The sequence below is a fragment of the Bos grunniens genome, chromosome 21 (assembly GCF_055505025.1).
Source record: "Bos grunniens cultivar Pamir isolate PY7600 chromosome 21, Bosgru_T2T1.0, whole genome shotgun sequence".
In the NCBI taxonomy this organism is placed as follows: domain Eukaryota; kingdom Metazoa; phylum Chordata; class Mammalia; order Artiodactyla; family Bovidae; genus Bos; species Bos grunniens.
In genome coordinates this window covers 45,376,649-45,397,035 of record NC_141185.1, presented here as the reverse complement: position 1 = coordinate 45,397,035, position 20,387 = coordinate 45,376,649, and the positions used below count along the sequence as shown (strand labels likewise).

Here is a 20,387-nt window from a genome sequence, read left to right as displayed (position 1 = left end):
CTTGCTAAAATCACAAATTCTAATAATTCATTTGTAGTTCATTGTGCATAGTCTACATGTACAGTTAGGTGATCTGCAAACAATGATAATTCTGTTCTTCCCTTCTAATCCTTAAGACATTTCTTTTTCTTGCCTTGCTGTATGACTTAGAAGCTTGAGCGTGCTAAGAGGTATGGATAAGTGGATATCTTGTATTATTTCATCTTAGGCAGAAAGTTTTCAGTATTTCCCAACAGAGGAATTTATGCTTGCTGTAAATTTTTTGTAGATAGCCTTTATTGGATTAAGAAAGTTTCCTTCTATTACTACTCTGCTAAGAGTTGTATTGTGAATTTTATCAAATGTTTCTCCTCTGTTGAGATAGTGATGCAGTTTTCCCCTTTAATTTTCTTAATATGAATTGTTTGATTTTCCAAGTTAAACCTTTGGATTCCTTACATAAACCAGACTTGGTTGTCATGCATTATTCTTTTTATATATTACTAGATCCTCTTTACCAAATTTAAAAAATATTTTAAGGACTGCTTCATGAGTGAAATTAGTCTATAATTTTCCTTTCTTGTAATGAAATTATCAGATTTTTGATTATCAAGTTTATGCTGGACTCATACAAAACTAAGGAATATTTCTTTTTTCAGTATTCAAGAGTTTATATAAAATTGGTGCTATTTTTCCTTAAATGTTTAGGGCAACTCATCAGTGAAGCTATCTGGATCTAGTGTTTTCTTTGTGGAAGTATTTTAATTAGAGATACAATTTCTTGAGTAGAGTAAGACTTTTCAGGTTTCCTCTTTTTGTAACAGTTTCATCTAGACCTTTAATTTATTAATGTGAATTTCATAATATCCGTTTATTATCTCTGTGAAATCTAAATTATGTCCCCTATTTCATTTCTGATAGTGATTTATTGTGCCTTTAATCAGCCTTGCCTAGGAGTTTATCCATTTTGTTAGTTTTTTCCAAGAACTGACTTCTGGCTTTATTAATTTCTTTATATATGTTTTCCATTTCACTGATTTCTGCTTTTTTCTTTATTATTTCCTGTAATTTTAATTTGCTGGGGATTATTTACTTAGTCATTATGACTTTTTGAGATATACCCAAAACAGTGGCTTTCAACTTTATTCTTTTCATGTCTAGTTTTCTGTCTAAACATCCATTTTTCCCCCAGAAATTTTGATATGTTGTATTTTCATTGCCATTCAATACAAATTATTTTCATGGTAATTTTTTTTTGATCCAAGGGCTATAAATACATAGCTTAATTTTCAAATATTTGGGCATTTTTCTTCCCAACATTAAGACAGAAATTTCTCTTTAACTGTTTATCTCTTAGCAGCTCCTTTCTGCTTGGTTTCTTGGTGTCATGGTTTTCTCTTTCTTGTGCATAGCTTAGGAATTGACCAATACTTCAAGGAGAAGTCATGCACAAGATGTTGATCTTGTTTGTCTATTAAGTATTCTCTTCCAGATCATTGTCTGGCTGCCTTGGTGGCTTTTTGTCTCTTCAGTTGAGTGAGGACTACAGTTTCTAGATTGCCCGTTTCTGTGTGACATTAAAGCTCTGTGAAGCAGATCAGCAAGTATTCCAAGGGGAAAGTGATGACAAATATAGGGCTTAATCTCAGTACACTTTGCTTCTGAAACACTGTCTCAGTTGTTCACTGTTAATGTGAAATAACTGTTTTATGTACTGTTTCATCTATGGTTCTCCAGGCAAGAATACCGGAGGGGGTAGCCATTCCCTTCTCCAGGGGATCTTCCCGACCCAGGGATCGAACCTGGGTCTCCTGCATTGCAGTCGGATTCTTTACCATCTGAGCCACCAGGGAAGCCCATAGTTGTTCTCAAACGTAGGCTGTTCCATCCCACAGACTTCTTAATATTTTTATGTAGTCAAATAACATTTCTTCTTTTGCTGTTGTGCATGCTGTTTTCTGTTGTGCATATTATTCTGTATTATATTTTTCAAAAATGTTTTGGGGAGAATTCCCTTTATATTCTCTTTTTTGATACTGTGTGTGTTTAACACTTTTTTTTCCTTCTAGAGATTAGGAAATAATAAATTTGCATTTAATTTTTTCCCTTTCAATTTTATTAATTCTCCATTTCATAATAAAACAGTATTTATTGGCCTTTCTATTTCAGATATGAATGTTAGTATGGTGTTTCATCCTTTCACCTTTTGACTACTTTAGGTAGATTGTACACCCACACAACATGCTGCAAAAATACAACTCTCTTAGACTTAACTATAGGTTGTATTGGTTTTAGTGCTCATCCCGAGTGTATTCCTGATTACTTTCTTTAGACAGGTATATGGTATGTATCTGAAAGTGTTTTTCATGATCTGAAGACTTCTTTTTTCAACTAAGGAAATTTTATTATACAGGCATTCCTTGGAGATAGTGTGGGTTAGATTCCAGACCACCGCAATAAATGGAATATCACAGTAGAGTGAGTCACACAAATTGTTTGGTTTCCCAGTGCATATAAAAGTTATATTTACACTATATTGTTGTCTATTAAGTGTGCAGTAGTATTATGTCTTAAAAAACAAAGTGCATAACTACATTTAAAAAGACTATTGCTAAAGAACACTAGAGCCTTTAGCAAGTCATAATTTTTTTGCTGGTGGAGGATCTTGCCTTGATGTTAGTGGATGCTTACTAATCAGGGTGGTGGTTGCTGAAGATCAAGGTGGCCTTGGCAATTTCTTGAAATAAGACAACAGTGAAATCTGCCACATTGATTCCTTTTACAGATTGTTTCCTTTCACAAGTGATTTCTCTGTGGTAGGCAATGCTGTTGAATAGCATTTTACCCACAGTAGAACTTCTTTCAAAATTGGAGACAACCCTCTCACACTCTGCCATTGCTTTATCAACCATGTTTATGTAATACTGTAAATCCTTTGTTGTCATGACAACAGTCTTCACAGCATATTCACCAGGAGGACATTCCGTCTCAAGAAACCTCTTTTCTCATCTGTAGAAGCAGCTCCTTATGTGTTCAAGTTTTACCATGAAAGTGTAGCAGTTTAGTCACATTTTCAGGCTCCACTTCTCATTCTAGTTGTCTTCCTGTTTGTACCACATCTGCAGTTACTTTCTCCACTGAAGTCTTTGAACCTCTCAATGTTATGCATGAGGGGTGCAATTTACTTCCTCTAAACTTTGTTTGGCTTTGATATTTTGACTCTTCCCATGAATCATAAATGTTCTTAGTGGCGTTTAAAATGGTGACTCCTTTCCAGATTTTCAGTTTACTTTGCCCAGATGCATCAGAGGAATCTGTAGCTTTACAAAATGTACTTCTTAAATAATAAGGCTTGAAACTCTACACTCTTTGATCCAGATTTAGCATAATTCTTAAGGACCCTAGGATTTTCAGATTGGTGAATGAGCCTTGAGTTCAGCTGAATGTCACCAGCTGTATTAATCCCTAGCAAGAGAGTCAACCTGTCCTTTGAAGGCAGGCATTGACTTCTCCTCTCTAGCTGTCAAAGTCCTAGATGACATCTTCTTCCGATGGAAGGCTGTTTGTCTTCATTGAAAATCTGTTGTTTTGTGTAGTCACCTTCATTAATTATCTTAATTAGATCTTCTAAATAAGTCATTTCATCTTCTATATCAGCTACTTCACCTTGCCCTTCTATGTCAGGGGGCAACTTCTTTCCTTACACCTCCTGAACTAACCTCTGCTGGCTTCAGATGTTTCTTCTGCAGCCTCCTCACTCTTCTCAGCCTTCACAGACTTGAGGAGAGTTAGGCCTTGCTCTGGATTAGACTCTGGCTTAAGGGACTGTTGTGCCTGGTTTGATCTGTCCAAACCACTCAAACTTCCTCCACATCAGCTTTAAGGCTATATCGCTTTCTTATTATTTATGTGTTCAGTGGAGAAGCACCTAATTTTCTACAGGAATTTTTCCTTTGCATCCATAGCCTGGCTAATGTTTGGTGCCTGAGATCTAGCTTTTGACGTGCCTTTCTCATTCAGCTTAATCATTTCTAGCTTTTGATTTAAAGGAGACATGTGTGACTGTTGCTTTTTTTTGAAACACAGGAGGACACTGTAGGGTTGTTAATTGGCCTTATTTCATTATTGTTGTATCTCAGAAGGAGATGGGAATGGCTGATCAATGGAGCAGTCAGAACACACACATTTATCCATCAAGTTCACAGTCTTATGGGTGTGGTTCAAAACTATTACAGTAGTAACATCAAAGGTAACTGATCACAGATCATCATAACAAATACAATGGAAAAGTTTGAACTGTTGTAAGAATTACCAAAATGTGACACAGAGGCACAAAGTGAACAAACGCTGTTGGAAAAATGACGGCAATAGACTTGTTTGGTGCCACAAACCTTTAATTTGTGGGAAAAAATAAAAATATATCTGCGAAACATAATAAAGCGAGATGTACCAGTACCTTGAATTACTGCATCATCCTATTTTTGTTAGTTCTTAGGAATGCTAGTTACTATATGTTGAACTCTGCTTTTTATCATCCATTTTAATAACGTTTAACATTTTAATTCTTTTGTCTTACCTCTCGTTATTCTCAGAAAGTTACATGAGTTTTCACCTCCATCTCTCTTCTGATCTTATGCAGTTCCAGTTCTATTGTTTTTTTCCCCCTCTAAAATGCATGTTTTAAGTTTGTAATTGTATTTTTTCTTCTTTACAGTCTCTATTCAGACTATTCTCTATCCAGAAATTCCAAATGAACCATAGGGCACACACATATTTTGTGTGTGGTATTTTAAAATATTTTATTAAAAATTAGGGTGTTTTCTGTTAAAATATGATTTATAGCTTCCTAAACCAAATTTCACTGCAGATGGTGATTGCAGCCATGAAATTAAAAGACGCTTACTCCTTGGAAGGAAAGTTATGACCAACCTAGATAGCATATTCAAAAGCAGAGACATTACTTTGCCAACAAAGGTCTGTCTGGTCAAAGCTATGGTCTTTCCAGCAGTCATGTATGGATGTGAGAGTTGGACTGTGAAGAAAGCTGAGTGCCGAAGAATTGATGCTTTTGAACTGTGGTGTTGGAGAAGACTCTTGAGCATCCCTTGGACTGCAAGGAGATCCAGCCAGTCCATTCTAAAGGAGATCAGTCCTGGGTGTTCATTGGAAGGACTGATGCTGAAGCTGAAACTCCAATACTTTGGCCATCTCATGTGAAGAGTTAACTCATTGGAAAAGACCCTGATGCTGGGAGGGATTGAGGGCAGGAGGAGAAGGGGACGACAGAAGATGAGACGGCTGGATCGCATCACCGACTCGATGCACATGAGATTGGGTAAACTCCGAGAATTGGTGATGGACAGGGAGGCCTGGCGTGCTGCGGTTCATGGGGTTGCAAAGAGTCGGATGCAACTGAACTGAACTGAACTGAAACCAAATTTCTAGTGTATTGCAATCTCTTATTTAAATTGTTTTTCCAGCCTTGGAAGAGATCTCCTGGCATCTTTTATGAGGAATAGCATTTATTCCTGGGTAAATTTAAGCAGTTTGGAGTTTTCTCAGAAGCAGTGAGTGAGAGAAGTATAGCATGTGAGATGCTGCTTTCACAACTCTTCAAGTCTTAACTCCTGCCCTCTGCTAATTTCAAAATCTCACAGTGAAAGAGCACTGTGCCATCTATTTCCACCTGTATATATTCCATTGTTCAATTATAGCCTCAGACAGGTGAGGAATGGAAAGGTCAGAATAAGTCTTGTCTACCACTGTAAGCATTTCTTCACTTTTCCTTTCTGATAAACAGAATCCTCAGAGAGGGTGAATGGATAGCAAAGTCCAGAGATCTTTCTCTGAGCTCAAGGTTTCACCTAAGCTTTGATTTATCAGTGATTTGCACACTTATATATTAGGTTAACCTCAGATGAATTTAGTAAAAGTTTTAAATATATGCTAAAATTACATATTATAATATGTAATTACAAAATTACATATTGAGTAAGTTCCTGGAGTTGGTGATGGACAGGGAAGCTTGGCGTGCTGCAGTCCATGGGGTCTCAAAGAGTTGGGCACAGCTGAGCAACAGAACTGAACTGAACATATGCTAAGATTTTTTTACCTCATTTTTGCTTTACATCTTTCCCATTTGAATTCACCTTATTATGTGGACTATTACACAGTTAGGAATTGTAGTGAAGTTAGTTTTACTGAGGTTTATGCTTTTATTCTACAGGTCCTGCTCAGTCTGGAATTCTGTCAGATCGGGAGGTGGTCAATCTCTTTCTTCATTTCACTGTCAATCCTAAACCCCGTGTTGAATACATTGATCGACCGAGATGCTGCCTCAGAGGAAAGGAGTGCTGCATCAATAGGTTCCAGCAAGTAGAGAGCCGGTGGGGCTACAGTGGCACGAGTGACCGGATCAGGTATCTGCCACATTGGAGTCTCAGGAGTGGGCAGGACAGGGGTTAGCCTTTGACTCTCTGTTCATATCCTGGGAGATGATTTACTACATTTTATTTTATACTTTGTTTAATACATGTCTAACTTGATACAGCAACAAGGGAGGCTTACTGGTCTCCTTACTGAATTATGAGCCTGGGAACCTTTCAGGAAACAGGTAAAGTAAGGAAGGATTGAATGGGGCTATGAGTTTTGTAAGGATTGTCACTGGTGGGGAGCTGAAGTCTAGACCTTAATTGACCAAACACTGTTTTAACAGTCTTAGGGCTACAGTTTAATACATTGAACATTAACTCAGTTTAATGTAAGTTTTTTCTTTGCATAGGTGTTACATGGAAAATACCTCAGTATACATTTATAACAATTTTGAATGGGAAAAAATTTTTTAATCTTAAAAGATGTATGCATATAATCCTTTTGGAATTTATATTTGCCCTACCGTGTTTCTTAGGCTAAATGTGAAAATAGGATATGTATCTGTTTTCATAAAACCTACCTTTTGGATTTTTCACTTATTGAATGTTAATAGCACTTTGGTGTAAAACTAGAAACTAACAGCAAGTTTGTTTAAAACTAGAACTCCCAAGGGGGAGAGGACTCCTATAATTATTGGGTTAAAATAGAAATAAAAATGCATTTGTGGCCTATTTAGTAGTAATTCACACAGTGAGAATACTATATATGAAAACTTAGGGGATGAGGCCAAAGCATCACAGAGAGAATTAGCAATAATTAACTACTTTTACTAAATAGAGTAGAAATAAATGATTTAACCATTTCACCCATGAAGCTAGAAAATGAACAGCAAAAAACCATATGAAAAAAGAAAAGAAATAGATAAAAATAGAAATTAATGAATTAAAAATAGTAGAATTGCTAAATCCATAAGCTGGTTCCTGAAAAAGACCAATAAAGTAAATCTCTAGCAAAGGTAATAAACTACATCTACAAATAATGGAATATAATCATATACTGAGGACGTTTTTATTTTAATTCTGGGTTTACTCTGTGCTAATAAATTGAACATCTTCATGGAATGGATCATTTTATAGGCAAATATAAATAATCAAAATTGACTGAAGAAGAAAGCCTGACTAGACCAGTTACCATGGAAGAAATTAAAAGTTATCAAAGAACTGTCCCTTCACAAGGTGGTTTTGACAGGTGAGTTTGATCAGACCTTCAGGGAACAAATTGTTTCCTTGAACATTCAAAGAAGAAAATACTTCTTGGTTAATTATTGAAGGAAGCCTAACCCTTATACAGGAATCTAACAAGCTCACTGATATAGAAAAGACATCCTACCAAAAATAGCTTATTGAGTCTGGCAGTACCTCACAAGGATAATACTATAAAAGCAAGTAGGTGTAAATCAGAAATAGGTGTACATCAACTATACTCCAATTTAAAAAAAGATAAATCAGAGTTGGAAAAATACATCCAGTGGAGATAAATATGCAAGATCCAAGTTCTGACATCTTAAGTTTGGTTCTGAAGCTGTAAAGTTACAGAAATTGAAGTGTTTATAACATGAAAGGCACACATATTGCTCAGGAGAAGTGTGGCCATTTCAGATACAGAGACTTAAGTTCCACCTGTGGTTTCTTAAAAAGAGGACACTGAGTGATGCATTGAACATCTTTTAAAGCAGCATCCATCCAACAGTGAGTTTTGTAGGACTATTCCTAATAAAGTCCATCAATGGAAAAGGAGTGCAAAGAAACGATAAAAGGGAAAGTTTGTTTGAAGTTTGAAAGAATGGCTCAATACTAGTGTTACTTTAACTCACCATGGTAGCAGATCAAAGAAAAATAAACAGTGTATTTGGAGAGATGTCAAAAACTTTTGATAAAATTTCACCCTCAATCCAGGTATAACTATTAATAGGCTAGGTCTAGAGGAATACTTATTTTAATACAATAGACTATTGAACCCTCAAGATAGGGGTGCCTGGTAACCTTGCTGATTTCAGCAGTATTCTTTTAACACTGATTGATGTAGGCATAAAGGATAAAGAAACATAGTAATTAGCACAGCGCTGTAAATCAAGTATACTTCAATATAAATAAATATTGGAAAGGAAGAGTCTTTTTCATTTTTTGCAGATAACATCTATGTTAGTAGTTCTGCAGTCCATCAGATCTAGGTCTCCCTCTTTTATAATAAATATTTTGTATTCCCCCCTTTAGTAACCTGAAATGAAATTTATAATGTGTTTCTTTTTCTCTTTTACGAGTAACTTTTTCTTGTATAATTCTTTAGTTTTAGCTTTTTCTCTAGTCGCATTGAGCGGGAGCTATTCTCTAGTTGCAGTGCCTGGGCTTATTGCAGTGGCTTCTCTTGTTGCAGAGCACAGGCTTAGTAGTTGTGGTGCACGGCCGTAGTTGCTCTGCACATGTGAAGTCTTTCTGGATCAGGGATTGAACGTGTGTCACCTGCGGATTCTTTATCCCTGAGCCACCAGGGAAGCCTGTGTTTCTTTCTTTTTAAGTGGTATAATGGCTTAGTTGTAATGTAAAGGAAAATAAATGTAACTGATAGTAAAATAAAATGCATACCTCAACATGTAGGCACTTGGGCAGCAACAAAAGACAAGAAGCAATCAGACATAGTTCCTGTGCACACCAGCACGCCGAGACAGCTGCAGGTGCAGAGAACAGGGTGTGGAGTGCTGCTGCCAATTTTGTCATTTTCTTTAAAGGTTTTCAAGCAAAGCACATTACAGTCCATCCTATTTTTCCATATTTGAGAACTCATCTACTCACTAGAATTTATTTGTGACCCCCAAATCAACACCAGAAGCACGTTCTCAGTCATTCCCAGGAAACATCTGAATCATTCTTAGAATTTAAGATTATACTCCACATAAGTCGGGTGTTTGTGTTGTTGTTTAGTCGCGAAGTCATGTCTGACTCTTTTGTGACCCCATAGACCGTGGCCCTCCATGCTTCTTTGTCCATGGGATTTCCCAGACAAGAATACTGGAGTGGGTTGCCATTTCCTTCTCCAGAGGGTGTTCTCAACCAGGGATTGAACCCTCATTTCCTGCATTGGCAGGAGCCTCCAGGGAAGCCTCGGGTGTGCATACATATTCCCCCAAGAGCAGTGCAGTGGTTTAGTATTTGCTGATTCTGTGTTTGTGAAAACTATAAAATATAACTACCATAAACAATGAGAATTGACCAAAATTCTACTTCCTTGATTTGAATTGTAATCACCTCTTGTAAAAGTCAGTGAATATTAAAATTGCCGTAAAAATCTTTGCTCTATAAATAAGTTTTGATTAGGTTCAAGGCTCATAGTTAAAAACAGGTGTTTTATCTGCATGAATTCTGACCGGACACTTGAACTGATAGGGGTTCTTTGTTTTGGGAGCCTGTCCCAAGCACTGCAGCAAACCTGGTGCCCCTGGCTGCCTGCTAGTGGTGCTTCGTAGTCCTCATGGAAACAGCATACCTCGTAGGGGTAGGAAGCCTTTTGAGAACAAGTATTTAACCCAGACAGCTTCAGGATCAGTAAAAATCTGTTAGAACCAATAAAAAAGAATAGTGGTCAGTTACAAAATGTATTTACAAAAGCCAGTGATGTTCTCATGTCATTAAAATTCCATTACAGGGATGGATGGTGCTGGTGGTTAGCAGCAGTCTGAATGTGCTTAATACCACTGAACTAGAGACTTTAAAATACTTAAGATTGTACATTTTGTTATATATTTTGTCACAGTAAAAATTTTTAGGGAATTCCTGGCAGTCCAGTGGTTAGAACTTAGCACTTTCACTGCAGAGGCCCAAGTTCAATCCTCGGTCAGGGAAACTGAGATCCTGCCAGCCACACAGCACAGCCAAAAAAAAAAAAATTTAATGTTTGAATTTTCATTTATAATAGTAAAAACAGACCCACCTGCAATAGTAACAAAGTAGCAGAATTAAATCCTATAGGAAATGTACAGTGTGGTATACCACCTAAAGAACTGGAGAACTTTGACTGAATTCAGACAGTATCTTTCCGAACTAACCTCTGTGTTATGCAGTTCCTTATAGAGGTCGCATGTTTTTGGTAGGGAGGGGTGGGTTGGCAAAACTATTCCAAAATTAATCTGCAAAAATAAATATTTCTTTTAAGATAGTGGTATTAATATGAAAAATATTGTAAAGCTATAATAAGATAGTATATATAAAGAGTTCAGAAACCAATCTAATGTAAACGAACATTCAGAATGTGAGGCAAGAATTAACCACTGGGAAAATAAAGTTCAGTCTTTACTGATGCCATCTTCCAGCATTTGCATAAATTAAAATTTTAACATTAAAAAAATGAAACTGAGAAAGTGTTGGAACAGAATGTTTATTATAAGGATGAGATAGGCCTTTCTAAACTTGGCATAGATCATAACTGGACTACAAATAAGTCAAATGTTTACATCCAAAACCACCATAAAATTGAAAGATAAATGACAAATGAAACTTTCTGAAATGGATATTACTGACAAAGCATGAGCTTTAAAATCCACATGAAAAAGACACTCAGCCGAGAAATAGGGGAAAGAACATGGGTGGGATTTTCATTAAAAGAGAAAATCCAGTAGACAGTATGCATATAAGCAAATGTGCTGACTCATTAATGGTGGTGGTGGTTTAGTCACTAAGTCGTGTCCAACTGTTGGGACACCATGGACTGTGGCCTACGAGGTTCCTCTGTCCATGGGATTCTCTAGGCAAGAGTACTAGAGTGGTTAGCAGTTTCCTTCTCCAGGGGATCTTCCTGATCCAGGAAGCAAACCCAAGGCTCCTGCATTGCAGACAGATGCTCTGCTGACTGAGCTAAGAGGGAAGCCCAAACTCATTAATAATCAAATATAAATAGAATTTGTCAGTCATCAGTTTCTCAACAGTAAAAAGATGATACTTGTAGTTGAGAGTGAGATAGCAGTGATTTTCATTCCTTCTTGGGTGTGAAGTTTTATAATCTGCCCAGAGAGCAGTTTGATAAAGTTCATCTAATACCTTAAGACTATACCTTTTTTTTCCCCCAGAAAATCTCCTTACAGGAATTTATTCTAGGAAATAGTCAAGGCACTGTGATATGATTTAGCTATAAGGTTGTTCACTGTGGCATTGTTATATAACAACAAATATTGCAAACAACCTAGATTATCTAACATATAGGAATTAAATATAATGAATCGGTAATAATCTTTCACCTTTTTATATGAAGTTATAAAAATATATACTGGCATGGTTTTTTAAATAGTACATGTATATTCACAGAAAAAAGTCTATTTTTCTGTTCTTTAAAAATAGAAGTAAAAGTCTGAAAGGGAAATGCACCAAATTAAAAATGAAGTTATCTCTAGATAGTATATTTAGAGATGCTTTAAATTTTTCCTCTTATTTGTTTAGCTACATTTTCTAACTTTTTAAAATAGTATATTGCTTTTCTATAATAAAAACTACATTATAAATTTTTTAAATTTTAAGGAGAGTCTCATACTGGGAGTTTTAGCATGATGTTTAAGAGCGTGACCTTTTGATTCATGCAGCTCTGGGGTTGTGTCCCAGCTCAGGTATGCAGTTTTAATCCAGGCAGATTGATTTCTCTAAACCTCAGTTTCTTCAACTATAAAAACTGAGGATGATAAAAATAATACTGTTACTTAGTATATAGAACTATTATGACTAAAGGAAATATTTCATATAAAGAACTGGGCTCAGTGCCTAACACAGGAAATGCTCATAAAGTGGTAATGGTGTGGTAGTAGTAATAGTAAAATTAAACTTGTGACTTCAATTCTTGAAACATGAAATGTTGAGGATAACTCCTTTATGTTATAGATTCTTTATTATTATACAGTCATTTGTGCCATTTGTGCTTGATGCTAGTTTTCATACGTTTATAAATGGAGTAAGGTGAGTCTGTTTCTTAACTGTAGTAACCAGACTGGACCTGCTCGTTGTTCTAGTGTGGAATCCCATTCTCATCCACTGGTGTAACTCAGGTCCTATGCCCAAGTCCTCACCACCTGTTCTGTTACAGCAGCCTGCTTCCTTCACAGTTCTTAACACAGTTTATAATTAATGATTAACTCTTTGTTTACTTATCTATAATCAGTGTCCTCGACATAAGTGCAGTAGGGCCAGAGACTGTCTTGTTGACCATTATTTCCGCAGGGCCAGGCGCAGTGCCTCCATCTAATAGCCCTCAGTAGACCAACCTAGGTAGCATATTCAAAAGCAGAGACGTTACTTTGCCAACAAAGGTCCGTCTAGTCAAGGCTATGGTTTTTCCAGTGGTCATGTATGGATGTGAGAGTTGGACTGTGAAGAAAGCTGAGCGCCAAAGAATTGATGCTTTTGAACTGTGGTGTTGGAGAAGACTCTTGAGAGTCCCTTGGACTGCAAGGAGATCCAACCAGTCCATTCTAAAGGAGATCAGTCCTGGGTGTTCATTGGAAGGACTGATGCTAAAGCTGAAACTCCAATACTTTGGCCACCTCATGTGAAGAGTTGACTCATTGGAAAAGACTCTGGTGCTGGGAGGGATTGGGGGCAGGAGGAGAAGGGGACGACAGAGGATGAGATGGCTGGATGGCATCACCGACTCGATGGACGTGAGTTTGAGTGAACTCCGGGAGTTGGTGATGGACAGGGAGGCCTGGCATGCTGTGATACATGGGGTCACAAAGAGTTGGACACGACTGAGCGACTGAACTGAACTGAACTGAAGTAGTCATCCAGCCGAGGAATTGTCAGTTTGGGATGCTGCTGGTTGACACATCTGTGTTCAGGAAGGAGATGTACAGGCAGATGTGGACTAAAATGATGACAAAAGAAGTGGGCATGTAGGCTGAAATGCTTGACTCAAAGGTGTACAGTACAGGCAACAGATTCTAGTTAAGTTCCTGTTAAGTTACTCTAGCTAGAGGTTTTGGGTAAGCAGAAGACATTTCTCAGGATGTTTAATTTTTAATAGTTTTCTTTATTATGAGCAAAGTTAGATGTGCTGAGTAACACTTAAAAAATGTATAAGCCTTTAGAACATGAATGCTTATTGAATTTTGTATGTTATTTGATATTTGGCCTCATTCCCTTAGGTTCACAGTTAACAGAAGAATCTCTATAGTTGGATTTGGTTTATATGGCTCTATTCATGGTCCCACGGATTATCAAGTGAATATACAGGTACACTTTTTTCACCCACTCTATACCATCTGAAATATATAACAAGTGTAATTTTGCAGTAAGGTACTGTTTTGATGAAATCCAAGTTTCAGTATAATTATCAAAGGCATCAGAAAGCCTACTAGTAGCATTTTAAGCCTAGAGGGTTCCTTTTTACAATTGATCTAAAGTGTGTGGTTTCAGAAAATTGGGGTCCTGGGGCTCTTAACAGAAGCATTCACTATAAGGAGCGCTCCTTTGTCCGGGAACCCCTTCTGTTAGCCCTTCCTATCTGCACTGGCTATCTGCAAACCCCCACCTGCTTTCTTCCTGATACTTGAATTCTAGAGCTTGAAACTGCCTAATTGCCTATAACTCCTGGTGACATCTCCGATCTCTGATGGTCTGTCTGTGCCCTGCCCCATTCTTAGGTCTGCTCCACCTCAGTTTTTTCCGATAAGGCATGATCATTTACCCTTGGAGAAAGTGAAGCTCTTCTCTCCTTCCCTCCCAGTCCACCAGTGTTCTCCACACTTTCCATTGCATGCCCTAGTTAGTAAAATTATTTTTGAAACACATCTACATTGTACTTTTATCTACTATACACATACACCTATGCAGTACTATACTAATTTTATACATAAATAAACACACAAAGGAAAAAAGGAAGTAAACAATATTTCAGACTTCCATAAACAGAAAATACTGCCCTCTAAAATGTTATTAATATTCTATTTTTAATAGTGAAAACATGAGTGAACTTTGTGATCAAAATGCATCATTAGTCTTTAGGACCACACGACAATTCAAAGACCTTGTCTGATGACACCCAGAAAAGATACTTCACTTCTTCACAAAGACTCACAAAGTAGCCCAGTCATGTCCAACTCTTTGTGAACCTATGGACTATACAGTCCATGGAATTCTCCAGGCCAGGATACTGGAATGGGTAGCCTTTCTGTTCTCCAGGGGATCTTCCCAACCCAGGGATCAAACCCAGGTCTCCCGCATTGCAGGCGGATTCTTTACCAGCTGGGCCACAGGGGAAGCCCAAGAATACTGGAGTGCATAGCTTATCCCTTCTCCAGCGGATCTTCCCCGCCCAGGAATCAATCTGGGGTCTTCTGCATTGCAGGCGGATTCTTTACCAACTCAGCTATCAGGGAAGCCCCCTCACAAAGATACCTCATTCCAAATGGAAGAATTGCTTTATTGGCTGGGCTAATGAAATCATGCTCATTTTAAAATCCTGTCCACTAAAATCTAGTGAAATTCAGCTATAAATTTATATTGTTCATATTAATTCGTTGCTCTTATAAATCAGAAAGTTACAGTTTTAATATTTTTAACAAATAGGTTTAAAAGCCACTGAAATTTGTTTATCTGAGAGATTTTAAAGGTTAGAAAATAAAAAAATCACAGAAGACCTCTGAGGGGTATAAAGATTTTCATGATCACTCCTGGTTTTACTGTATATATTGTTGCTGCTAACTGCTAAGTCTCTTCAGTCGTGTCCAACTCTGCAACCCCATAGACAGCAGCCCACCAGGCTCCCCCATCCCTGGGAGTCTCCAGGCAAGAACAGTGGAGTGGGTTGCCATCTCCTTCTCCAGTGCATGAAAGTGAAAAGTGAAAGTGAAGTCCCTTGGTCGTGTCCGACTCTTAGCAACCCCATGGACTGCAGCCCACCAGGCTCCTCCATCCATGGGATTTTCCAGGCAAGAGTACTGGAGTGGGGTGCCATTGCCTTCTCCTATATATTGTTGAGATCCTATCTAATAGGATCCGTAAACCCACTTAGGCAGGCTGTGTAATCTGCAGGCCTGGAAGAGCGAGGGCCTGACGATCATTCTCTATGGCTGAAGAGCCCTCTCTTCCTTCAGTGCCCGTCACATGTTACATAAAACTCCAGAGCCCTTGACAAACTGAGGGAGGGCATCAGGGTTATAGGTGTACTTAGCTGATAAAATAGAAAATGAATAGAAATAGGACTTCTCTTTATGTTCTTCCACTGAGTGACTGGTCTTATGCACCCTCTAGATACATTACCAGATAGATCTCCCTGGGTTTGAATTTCAACTCTGCTATCTCCACCGTGTGACTGTGGGCAGATTGTGTGACCCCTGTAAGCCTCAGTTTCCTTGTTTACTTTGATAGGCATGCTATGCTATGCCAAGTCACTTCAGTCGTGTCCAACTCTGTGCGACCCCATAGACGGCAGCCCACCAGGCTTCCCCGTCCCTGGGATTCTCCAGGCAAGAACACTGGAGTGGGTTGCCATTTCCTTCTCCAATGCATGAAAGTGAAAAGTGAAAGTGCAGTCGCTCAGTCGTGTCTGACCCTCAGCGACCCCATGGACTGCAGCCCTCCAGGCTCCTCCATCCATGGGATTTGGAATTCCAGGCAAGAGTACTGGAGTGGGGTGCCATTGATAGGCATAGTACCTCCATTATAATGTTCTGAGGACCAGTTGAGACGATGCCTGTAAAGTGTTTGAAACAGAGTCTGTTGCTGTCATTGTTGCTCTAGTTTTATAATTTGATTCTCACAATAGCCTTAGGAAGAAGGCAAACAAATTTTTTCCCAAATTAAAAGGTAAAACTGAGTGGCTTGCTGTAGGTTGCATTGCCACAGCCAAATGTTGTGTCTCAGCTACTTTATTCCCGGGTGCCAGCATGTCTTTTGTTTCTTTTAAATTTTTTACTGAGCTGTGATACAGTGTGGTCCCTCCATATCCTTGAGCGGTTGGTTCCAGGACCCCACATGGTTACGAGAACCCATAGATACTGAAGCCCCTTATATAAAATGATGTCATACAGTAAGCCCTTCACGTCCACAGGGGCCAATTGTATATACAGAAAAGTACACATAGTTATAAGTGTGTGACTTCCTTTCCATTTACTGTGGACTTGCTTGTGTAACCAGTGGCCTGATGAAGGAACAGTGCAATACAGCACCCCAGACATCCTGCGTGATCTTTTCTGGTCTCTCCCCGCAAGGTAGCCACTGTCCCCATCTTCCACTGCATGTACTGGTTCAGCCTGTGTTGCTATTACTCTCTTTATCTGAAATATGCAAAAAGATGGTTTTGTGAGCCTTGGCTTCCACACATACTGTCTTTGCATGAAGACTTTTCTCTTATAACCTGGACCTCTGGCTTGAGCTTTTAAAACTCTTCTGTGGAGCCTCACCACTTCCTGATAAAATCAGTGTTTCCTGTCCTCCTCCACTTCATCTCAAGCACAACTTTCCTACTGCAGGTGCTGTTCTGAATTGTCCCTGTTTACTTGTCTTCTCATGACTAGAAGCTCCTTGAGGGTGTCTCAGTGCCTGGCACAGGTTATGGGACAGACAGAATTATCATATTTTAAATATCCACATAGGATATTACAGGAATTTCCCATCAACAAGACAGAGGCTTCTGCTGCTGCTGCTGCTGCTAAGTTGCTTCAGTCGTGTCCAACTCTGTGTGACCCCATAGACAGCAGCCCACCAGGCTCCGCCGTCCCTGGGATTCTCTAGGCAAGAACACTGGATTGGGTTGCCATTTCCTTCTCCAATGCATGAAAGTGAAAAGTGAAAGTGAAGTCGCTCAGTCATGCCCAACTCTTAGCGACCCCATGGACTGCAGCCCACCAGGCTTCTCCATCCATGGGATTTTCCAGGCAAGAGTACTGGAGTAGGGTGCCATTGCCTTCTCCAAAGACAGAGGCTAGCAAGGAGTAAAGGCTCATTTCCCTCAGGTTTCTAAAATCCACACGTTCTTTAACACCAGTTCCCAAGCCATGTGTCCTTTTTAGAAGCTCCTCTTCTACAGCCAAGGCCGGTGAATGCGTTTTCTGACAGCGTGTTTCAAGCCATCTTTGGTGGTTAGAGATGGCAGAGAAAAATGACAACAGAAAGTAGAAGCCTGCTGTGCTGTTCCTAAGGGCTTCATATTCTTTTCTAGGAAACTTTATTTCAGTTGATGTAACTTAAATTTAACTTTTCTTTTAAAAATTACAGATCATAGAATATGAAAAAAAACAAACACTGGGACAAAATGATACTGGATTCAGTTGTGACGGAACTGCTAACACATTCAGGGTCATGTTCAAAGAACCCATAGAGATCCTGCCCAACTTGTGCTACATGGCATGCGCAACACTCAAAGTAAGAGTCTTCCCGAGTGTTCTACCTGGTGAGCTGCAGGGCCTGGGGTTTCCTCCTGCATGTTGCAGAGCACGTGTTTCAATAGCAGCTGAGAATCACTCACAATAAATCCTTGGCGGAAGCAGGGAAGGCAGGAAGCTGGGAGCTAAATTGTACCATGGCTTTGAGAAAAGCAGTGCCTCTCAGCACAGCTCTGCTCGGGAGAGCTGTTAGTTCTCCACAAGAATCTAGTAGCCCTTTGTTTGATCAGGAGATTGCAAGTTTAATAGAAGATAAAACAGTTTTTGTTTTTTTTTTTTTTAAACCATTTCACTGTTCTCTAATACCCGAGCTCTACGTTCAGTATTTTTAGTCATTAATTAGCTTGTAGCAGAAACTACATTTTTCAGTAAATGACTTGGCATAAATTTTTATACAAGAGCTATAAAGAAATAAAGTAGATCGTTAATCTAATTGAAATGCCATGTCCAGTTGAGTGCTTATTAAATGAAAATGACTAATGAACCGTTTGCTCTCATTTAGGGTCCAGATTCCCACTATGGTACAAAAGGACTGAAGAAGGTGGTGCACGAAACACCTACTGCTAGCAAGACTGTCTTTTTCTTTTTTAGTTCTCCTGGCAATAATAATGGCACTTCAATAGAAGATGGGCAAATACCAGAAATAATATTTTATACATAATTCAGCTTTATAACATCCAGCTGAACAATACCTAATTCAGCATTATCATACACCCCGGCTAAGCAGTACCATGCAGTCTAGTCTCAACGGCATGAAGAACTGGTCACAAAAAAAGAGTTGGCGTGTTATGAATATTTATAACTGTAAGATAAGAGACATTTTGGTTTCTTAGGTAAATAAATGTTGACTTAAATCTCTGCATGATTTAATGGGTGATTTCCATTTTCTTGTAACCTTAAGGGAAAAAAGAATGGGTTTAATTGTTTTTAAAAAAACAGCTGTTTCAGCTTTATCTTGTATAATTTCTTAGATCAGCTGACTCATGATATTTCAGCAGTTTTATAATTGAAAGATTCTTGTTTTATGTAGCTTGTTTGTGTTTTTTGTTTATTTCTGTTTGAACTATTTTGAAGGTTACATAAGATGAAGTAGGTCAGTATTTCCACAGAATTCCTACTAACTCAAGTTAATTTTCAGAAAATGAAGAAAGCTGACTTCATCCTTGGAGTTTTTAAATATCTGGTTGTTAGCATTTAACATATTGCTAGAAATAGGCTTAACAAATGCCTCAGAAAATTTTGAGTGCATTTATAGGAAAAATATTTCATAATAATCTAGTAATATATTACATAGTACAATTTTAAATGATAAATTGAATTTGTACAAATTCACAGTAATCTGTTATGAACAGAGGATCTAAAGGTGTACTTTAAGACTGGATTCTTTATCACGTAATCTTTATCACTTAAAGTTTATAGTATATATAAACTATACCCATCTCTCTGAATGAGGCATGCTGTTGAGAATTCCCAAAATTGAAGTGATGATGGTGATGGTGGTGGTGCCTGGCTAAACAGACATCATCAATTCAACATTTGGTGATAATCTCATAAAGGAAGAAATGGAATGAAATACTAACATCTCTAATGACTGCTTTGATATCCAACAGAATCACACCTGCTGGAAAATATACTTTCTGAACACCTACACAGTTCTATCCAAGAAATAAGATTTAATATTTACGACCTCACTGTCACTGGTGCAGCTGCCTTAGGAGGGAATGGAAAGTATATTGGCAGGATGATATTTATACACTTTTATAAAGCAAAATTTTTATATAAATAACTTTCTTTTTCTTTCCCTTGAAAATGATTATCTCATTTAAAATGTATGTATAATTAAGCTCTATCAAATAGTTGTGGCAGATGTGCAGAAATCACAATTCTCTTTAGTATCAACTTAAAAAGAATTTTTTCTAAATGGTAATTAGGATAAAAAAATTTCCATCTAAAGTAGTATTTCACTGGATATTTTCATGAAGATAGGGAGGTGTGTTGGTGGCAGAGGTCTCTTTAAATGGCTAGAGGAAAAGGGAAATTTTTCCCTCTCTGGTAATATGATCTTAAGACTGTAAACCTCAGTTAACTGGAATAACTCTGAAATGTGTGGTCTGGTAAACTGAAGATTAACCAGCAAACACTCTTTAGTTTTGCTGGAAAGTACGACTGCAGAAAATACTTCTGCCTTAAAAAATACAGTATGCCAGAGGTAAGTTAATGTTTTTTGACGCTTGAAGTATTTCAGTTGCTTCAGATGTGTTACACTGAACGATTGTAACTGAAAGTAGTCATAGAAGGGACAAGAAATGGAACAGTTTACTGATATGGGACATCCCCTGGAATTATAAATAAATAAATATTATCCTTTTATTTTTTGTTACTTGTCTTTTTTTTCTAAAAGTGTTTGCTGCTCAGTTGTGTCTGAGTCTTTGTGACCCCATGGACTGTGGCCCACCAGGCTCCTCTGTCCAAGAGATTCTCCAGGCAAGAATACTGGAATGGGTTGCCAAAGACACTGTTTTGAATAAAAGTTCTAGTTAATTGAGGTTTAACATTATTTTTGTTGATGTGTGTGTATGTGTGCTCAGTTGCTCAGTCAGTATCTGACTCCTTGCAGACCCAT

The 20,387-nt window shown here is 38.1% G+C and overlaps 1 protein-coding gene across 12 annotated transcripts in view; it reads left to right on the top strand.

Moving 5' to 3' along the window:
• Positions 1-20,134, top strand: part of BTBD1 (BTB domain containing 1) — a 51,833-nt gene extending 31,699 nt beyond the window's left edge. For 3 of the 12 annotated variants that reach the window (XM_086364259.1, XM_086364258.1, XM_086364265.1), the window contains 4 exons: positions 6,206-6,398; positions 13,526-13,613; positions 17,598-17,744; positions 18,267-20,134. In XM_086364259.1, coding sequence (XP_086220385.1) covers positions 6,206-6,398; positions 13,526-13,613; positions 17,598-17,744; positions 18,267-18,425 — 587 coding nt within the window. In that variant the 3' untranslated portion in view covers positions 18,426-20,134. Of the gene's footprint in view, positions 1-6,205; positions 6,399-7,487; positions 7,600-13,525; positions 13,614-17,597; positions 17,773-18,266 lie in introns of all 12 variants that reach the window. The other 9 variants (XM_086364264.1, XM_086364263.1, XM_086364266.1 and 6 more) reach the window with 4 other exon arrangements.
• Positions 20,135-20,387: the final 253 nt, after the last annotated feature.